General features: G+C 41.0%; 1 protein-coding gene and 1 non-coding gene across 2 annotated transcripts; one reads left to right on the top strand and one right to left on the bottom strand.

Moving 5' to 3' along the window:
• Window positions 1–1,606: 1,606 nt before the first annotated feature.
• Window positions 1,607–1,710, bottom strand: LOC120084351. Its single transcript, XR_005483710.1, has one exon. It is a non-coding gene; the product is annotated as a small nucleolar RNA R71 (small nucleolar RNA).
• A 1,104-nt stretch (window positions 1,711–2,814) lies between these two features.
• On the top strand, window positions 2,815–3,435 carry LOC120084150. The gene has a single exon (XM_039040049.1). It carries the CDS (start codon window positions 2,815–2,817, stop codon window positions 3,433–3,435), a length of 621 nt encoding a protein of 206 aa, XP_038895977.1.
• The last annotated feature ends 4,177 nt before the right edge of the window (window positions 3,436–7,612 follow it).

Here is a 7,612-nt window from a genome sequence, read left to right as displayed (position 1 = left end):
AATCCGGCTAATGATTTTAACTAAGTGGAGGTTTAATTTGTTAAAAAATAAAACTTGTCTTTGATGATTAAAAAAATTTGATTGAAGTATTATTAAACTCTTTAATAATCCTTAATCAAACTTGCATGCATGTATCAAATTTATCTAATTCACTTTTCCAGGTAGGTTCTCAGGTAGGGGTACGACGTTTCCATCATCTTAAGTACCCTAGCCTAGAAAGAATCCGCCTTAGACAAAAAGGTCCCTTATAGATATATTTGCTACATATTTAATCTTTTATTAAGAAATTAATTTAATCCTATTAAACCCAAATTATTAAACTAAGATTTCTAATCTCATTAGAAATGTGATCTTAGGTCTATCTCAATCATATTTTAAAACATTTTTGAAAAATGATTATAACCTAATGTTTGCATGCAACTCTTTATTATTGATTCTAATTCTAATTTCATTTAATTATAACGATTATAAATAAATGAAACAATTAAAATTCATTCATTGCATGCTTGACATACACTAGTTAATCATAAAAATTATAAATTAACCTAAGGTAATGTCATGCTTCATGCAATCTCAATTTCATTACTAATATATATATAAAACATTTACATATAATAAAGTAATGAAGGACAATAGATTGTACTCTGCGGCTTGACTCATTTCATTTCATCTAATTTATCGCTTTCATCCTTTCATCTGATTAAGTATTTCTTTTGTAAAGACAATCAGCTTCTTTATAAATTCACATATTTGATCTATCATACTTTGCCATTGTTTATTTCTTGTTTATGTTGGATGCATCTATACTTCATGCAAAATTCCATTTCAAACGATTAAACCAACTAAATCAATTGGTAAAAGTATCTTTAGCTTAGATTATTCGAAAGAATAAGTAAGCCATCATCAAGTTGGAACGCCTAGTACATCTAGAGATAGACTCACTGGTGTTTTATTGCATCTTGTGTTTGACGCATACATCCTAGAGATAGGTACTGTATGATATTCGCATTGAGAAGTGTCGAATAGAGTCTAAAGCATAAACAAAGATAAACAAACCATCTCATTCACATCATATTCTCAGACAACAAACCATCTAATCGTTGTCGGAGGTTAAGGCAACAACTTCTCAGACAACAAACCAGGCAACAACAAATGGCAGACAAACAGGCAAATCAAATCTTAGCTCAACAACTAGCCCACGCTGCGCAAATCCTATCATTATGGAAAACAGTAGTATGCGTCCCATGAGGGAGTATGCATCTCCTATATTGTATGATTTCTCACTAGGGATCATATATCCAACGCAAGATGGGACAAGATTCGAGATGAAATCCGTGATGTTGCAAATGCTCCAAACAGCTGGATAATTTGGGGGTGCTCGGGGAGAAGACCCTCAAGCCCACATGAAACCTTTCCTGGAAACGTGCAACTCATTTGTGATTCCTAGAATCACCCCAGAATCTATCAGGCTATCTTTGTTCCCATATTCTCTACGTGACAACGCAAAGCAATGGGTAAGTACTTTGGAGCCTTGTGAGATCACAACCTGGGAAAGTTGGTGGAGAAATTCATGCAAAAATACTTCCCACCCACCACTAACGTAAGGAGGCGGAGAGAGATCATAAACTTCGAGCAAGAAGAAGCTGAAACCTTGAGCATTGCATGGGAGCGTTTCAAAGGATTAGTCAAGAATTGCTCCAATCATGGATTACCATTAACCATCCAGATGGAGACTTTCTATGGTGGATTGAACAGAGCATCTCAAATAGCAGCCGACGCAACTGCAGCTAGTGGTATCAAGGAAAAATCTTATACTGAAACTAAGGAAATTTTGGACTGCATTGCTAAGCATAATATGGAGTGGGTGGATGATACTTATGACGCAAGAGCAAAAAGGAAGAGACGATCTCAGAATGTGAATTCTATCGATTCCAACACAATAGCCACACTTTCTGAACAAGTGGCTACTATGAAAAACCTTCTGCAAAATATGTCACTAAGGAACGCATCAAAACAACAAAAGGTAAATCAGGTAGAAACATTCTTACAACCCATGGTTAGTTATGTGGGTTATGGAGATCCCCATTCCTACTCTGATTGCCCACAAAATCCACAATCAGTATGCTTCTTTAAAAATAACCCATTCTCCAACACATATAATCCCGGATGGAGGAACCATCCAAATTTCTCTTGGACAGGTAATCAACAAGAGCCACACCACCCAGAGGTGAACCGGCAGCAAAGGCAAGGACCACCGCCTGCATTCCAGCCAACGCATCAGCCGCACCAACAATCCTTTAATAGAGGAGGTCAGGCATCGAGTTCAGCATCTCCGTTTGAAAACCTATTAAAGGAGTATATCGCCCAGAATGACGCATTGCTGAAAAGCCAGGCATCATCTATCAGAAACCTGGAGATACAAGTGGGGTAGATTGCGAGTGAGTTGAAGAATCGGCAACCTGGAGTCTTGCCTAGCAACACTGAAACCCCAAGGAATAACAATGGAAAGGAGCAATGTCATGCGGTGACATTGCGAAGTGGAAAAGCTCTTGAAGAAAGAACCATGAACCCAAGAAACAACAATCCTTCAAAAGAACTCAACACACGCCCAATGACATTAAAAGATCAAGAAGAAAGAACACCTGAATCCACAAGCAGCCAAGCACGTCTAACGTGGGAAAACCTGCAGTGCCACTGAATGCACCATTCCCTAGATGCTTGATGAAAAAGAATGATGAACAAAAATTTAAGCATTTTCTTGAACTCCTGAGGCAACTGCACATCAATATTCCACTTGTAGAAGCCTTGGAACAAATGCCAAAATATGTTAAATTTTTTAAGGATATTTTGACAAAGAAAAGGAGAGTCAACGAGACGGAAGTAACTGCACTAACGCAGGAGTGCAATGCGTTAGTCAGCAACAGATTACCCAAGAAACAGAAGGACCCGGGAAGCTTCACAGTCCCGTGCTCGATCGGAGGGTTGGATGTGGGACATGCATTGTGTGATTTGGGAGAAGGCATTAACCTCATGCCACTCTCAATCTTCAAGAAATTGGGAATTGGTGAAGCACAACCCACTTCTGTAACTCTTGAACTCACTAACAGGACGATCAAGTACCTTGAAGGAAAGATTGAAGACGTTCTAGTAAAAGTTCACAACTTCATATTCCCAACGGATTTCATCATCTTAGACTATGAAGCAGACATGGATGTACCAATTATTCTTGGACGACCCTTTCTAGCAACTGGGAAAGTATTAATAGACGTGCATAAGGGAGAATTGACCATGCATGTAGACAATCAGGAAGTGAAGTTTAATGTGTTAAACATATTAAATTTCCCGGATAGTGAAGAATGTCAACTGAACATAATAGAGTTGCCTGAAAAGGAAGTGCCCAAGTTTGCGAGGTCCTCGCGTTGGAAGAAAACATGAAAGAACCCGAGGTGCTAAGTCTAGTGAGCGGCGAATGAAACCAACGCATCCATCACTAGAGGAACCACCAAAACTTGAGCTAAAACCGTTACCTAATCACCTTAAATATACTTTCCTTGGAACAAACAAAACCTTACCTGTAATTATTTTCGCGAATCTTACCGAGACTAACGAACATTCTCTTTTGCAGATGTTGCAAAAGCACATGCGTGCAATAGATTGGACTCTGGCTGACATCCGTGGCATCAACCTATCTTATTGCATGCATAAAATCAGGATGGAAGAAGGGAAGACTGGATCGATTGAGCCTCAACGAAGGCTGAATCCCATAATGAAGGAAGTGGTCAAGAAATAAATCTTAAAGTGGTTGGACATAGGAGTAATCTATCCTATATCCGATAGCAGCTGGGTAAGCCTAGTTCAATGTGTCCCCAAGAAAGGGGGAACAACAGTGATAGTCAATAGTAATAATAAGCTCATCCCTTCAAAGACTATCATGGGCTGGCGCATCTGCATGGACTATAGGAAACTCAATGTGGCAACCAAGAAGGACCATTTCCCTCTTCACTTCATTGACCAAATGCTTGACAAACTGGCTGGAAAAGAATTTTATTGTTTCCTTGATAAATACTCTGGCTATAACCAGATTTTAATTGACCCAGAAGATCAGGAAAAGACAACATTCATTTGCCCCTTTGGAACGTTCACATTCAGGCACATGCCCTTTGGGCTATGCAACGTACCTAGAACATTCCAAAGGTGCATGATGGCTATTTTTTCTGACTTCTTGGAAAGAACCGTTGAAGTTTTCATGGACGATTTTTTAGTCTTTGGAGACTCATTCCAATCATGCTTAGATAACTTGAAGGTCGTCCTCGCTCGATGCGAGGAAACAAATCTTGTGCTAAATTGGGAAAAATGTCACTTTATGGTGACTGAAGGCATTGTTTTGGGCCACAAGGTATCTAAAGCTGGGTTGGAAGTTGATGAGGCCAAGATAGATGTCATAGCTAAACTTCCACCACCATCAATTGTAAAACCTCTACGAAGTTTTCTAGGACATGCTGGCTTCTACCGAAGGTTCGTTAAAGGATTTTCTCAAATTGCGCGACCACTGAGCGTATTATTAGAAGCGAACCAGCCCTACAAATTCAATGATGATTGTTATGACGCGTTTGAAACACTGAGATATGCGTTGACTACAGCTCCGATACTAATAGCACCAGATTGGACGCAACGTTTTATTCTCATGTGCGACACAAGTGATGTTGCAGTAGTTACCATATTGGGGCAGAAGAAAGGGAATTTGATACACCCTATCTCTTATGCGTCCAAGACACTGAACGACTCTCAGGAACACTACACAACCACAGAGAAAGAAATGTTGGCATCTTATTTAGTTGGTGCGTCGGAAATTTCGCCTTACCGCTCGGCCATGCCGCCAAAACGATCCAATAACAACCATCTATACAGATCACTCAGCCATAAAGTTCCTGATGAGTAAAAAGGACGCAAAACCAAGATTAATTAGATAGGTGCTGCTATTGCAGGAATTTGACATCGATATTCAGGACAGAAAGGGGACTGAGAATCAGGTGGCCGACCACCTGTCCAGATTAGAGAACCAGGAAATACAAGACCAAGAAAATGAAATCAAAGATACATTTCCTGATGAAAGCTTATTCAGAGTTAAAGGCAGGGAACCTTGGTACGCAGACATAGTTAATTACTTAACTACCAAGCAATTCCCCGAACACTTCAACTCTCAAGAAAAGAAACGGTTAGTACACGACAACAAATTTTATTTTTGGGATGAACCGTTTCACTATAAACAAGGCTCCGACTCCATCATGCGTCGATGCGTTCCAGAGGAAGAGACACAATGAATCCTGGTTGAGTGTCATGACTCTCATTACGGAGGGCATTATGGAGGGTAAAGAACTGCTGCGAAGATTCTTCAGAGCGGATACTTCTGGCCCACCCTCTTCAAAGATGCAAGGGAGTGTGTTCGCAAGTGTGACCCTTGCCAACGCACCGAAAATATCTCATCAAGGGATGCAATACCCCTGAACAATATTCTTGAAGTTGAATTATTTGATGTCTGGGGCATTGATTTTATGGGACATTTTCTCCTATCTTGCGGTCAATAATATATCCTGCTTGTAGTAGATTATGTATCAAAGTGGGTGGAAGCAGTAGCTTGTGCCAGAAATGATGCATCGACTGTTTCTAAGTTTCTTACCAGGAACATTTTCACACGCTTTGGAATGCCAAGAGCCCTGGAAAGTGACGAAGGTACGCATTTCATTAACCGCATCATTTCTAAATTGCTTGCAAAATATAATGTCAGGCACAAGATCACTACCGTATACCACCCGCAAACCAATGGTCAAGCTGAGGTATCAAATCAGGAAATAAAATCTATACTGGAAAAGGTGTCAATGCATCGTGGAAAGATTGGGCACAGAGGTTGGATGAAGCACTCTGGGCCTACAGAACTGCCTACAAGACCCCCATAGGTATGTCTCCATACTCTTTAGTATTTGGAAAAGCTTGTCACTTACCCTAGAGTTGGAGCACAAAGCTTTCTAGGCAGTAAAGAAGCTGATTTTAAACTTGGATGCTACGAGCGGTCAACGCAAATTGCAGCTTAATGAACTTGAGGAATGGCGGTTGAATGCATACGAGAACAACAAGCTCTACAAGGAGAAGACCAAACATTGGCACGACCAATGCATTAATAAGAAATAATTTGTTGTTGGCCAAAAAGTTTTATTATTCAATTCACGATTGCGTTTGTTCCCAGGAAAATTAAAGTCAAAGTGGTTAGGACCATTCGTTATCAAAACAATCTTTCCCCATAGAGCAGTAGAATTGACTCGGGAGGATGGCACAAATACGTTCAAAGTAAATGGGCAAAGAGTGAAGTCTTACTTTGAAGATGGTGTAGAACGACAAGACAATCTTTCCCCAACTGACGCTTGCGTCGAAGCACCCCTGCTTTCATATCGACACATATTCCAGGGACACTTCTTCTATCTTCATTCCTTTTTGCATTATATATTTTATCACTGCATTTGAGTTTACTCTGTTTGCTTGTCTTTGCATTTTAAGATTGATTGATGAATGTTATTGCCTTCTTAGTAAGAGATTTATTTGCTTTAAATAAAAAAAAAAGTTGTGTACAATCGGAAGAAGATTAGAATGGGAATAAACTGACGCGTTGGACTTAAGTTTAATGCATGGCCCAAATCGAAAGGACGCATCTCGAAATTGCAAAACACTCGAGTACTTGGAAGCCCTAGGCACATCTTTTCGACTTAAAAATAAATGAGAACGTCAGGCGCCGCCGGACGTCACCACTCTCTCTCCCCAGACTTATAAAGCTCGCAAGCCTTCAATTTCTTTCTTCTTCCATCTTCTTCACAGCTCTCTTCGAAAGAAAAAAAAACCCTAGCGCCCATCGCCTTCATTGTCGATCGATCAAGCTTATTTCTCCGTCAGCAATGTCTTCAGCGTCCGACAGCCAAAACCAATTGATGAGCTTTGAAGACGTGTCGCCGGTAAGCTCCTTCTCTTCTTCGTCTGTTTCAACATCACCTTCTCCAAGCCCTCGCCAAACTTCAAGAACCTCTGTTCTGACCAAGCCTTTGCACGGAGGACCCTCATCTACTTCCCAGCGACCATCTCGGTCGAGACCCATCAAAGCCACTACAAACCCTTCCTCTAAAACCACCCAAAAACCCAAAACTCCTTTAAAACCGAGGCAGCGATGCCCTTCGTCCTCCGCGACTGACAAGAAACCTTACACCAAGCCCGCCCTACACCATTCATTCCAAATATCACTCTGGTGGGTGCGACACATGACCATATCCCTGCTTACCTCCATAACGCACCATCGCCCGCAGTGCGTCCACCTCCTTCACTATCCATCCAACCCTTAGCCACCATTTACCCGATTGAAGCAGATGTATCCAGCCAACCGCTGCGTTCACCTATTACCATTTCATCTTCTGGGTCGCTGCATACCTTATCCGGCACCCCACCAATCACTCCACCAAGGCCTAGCTCTGATAGTCCTGCGTCAGAGCGAAACAACGAGGAACTAGTGGAATTGGATCGGAGGGACGAGCAAGAAGTGTTCGGAGAAATCTTGGCAAGTTTGAATCAAGGCCAA

This window comes from Benincasa hispida, chromosome 8, assembly GCF_009727055.1.
Source record: "Benincasa hispida cultivar B227 chromosome 8, ASM972705v1, whole genome shotgun sequence".
NCBI lineage: Eukaryota > Viridiplantae > Streptophyta > Magnoliopsida > Cucurbitales > Cucurbitaceae > Benincasa > Benincasa hispida.
The sequence above is the reverse complement of the archived record's forward strand: the minus strand, read 5'-3'. Positions and strand labels throughout refer to the sequence as shown.

Excerpts from the sequence above, each read along its gene's own strand:
- LOC120084150 (XM_039040049.1), top strand. The coding sequence starts at position 2,815 with ATGCCAAAATATGTTAAATTTTTTAAGGATATTTTGACAAAGAAAAGG.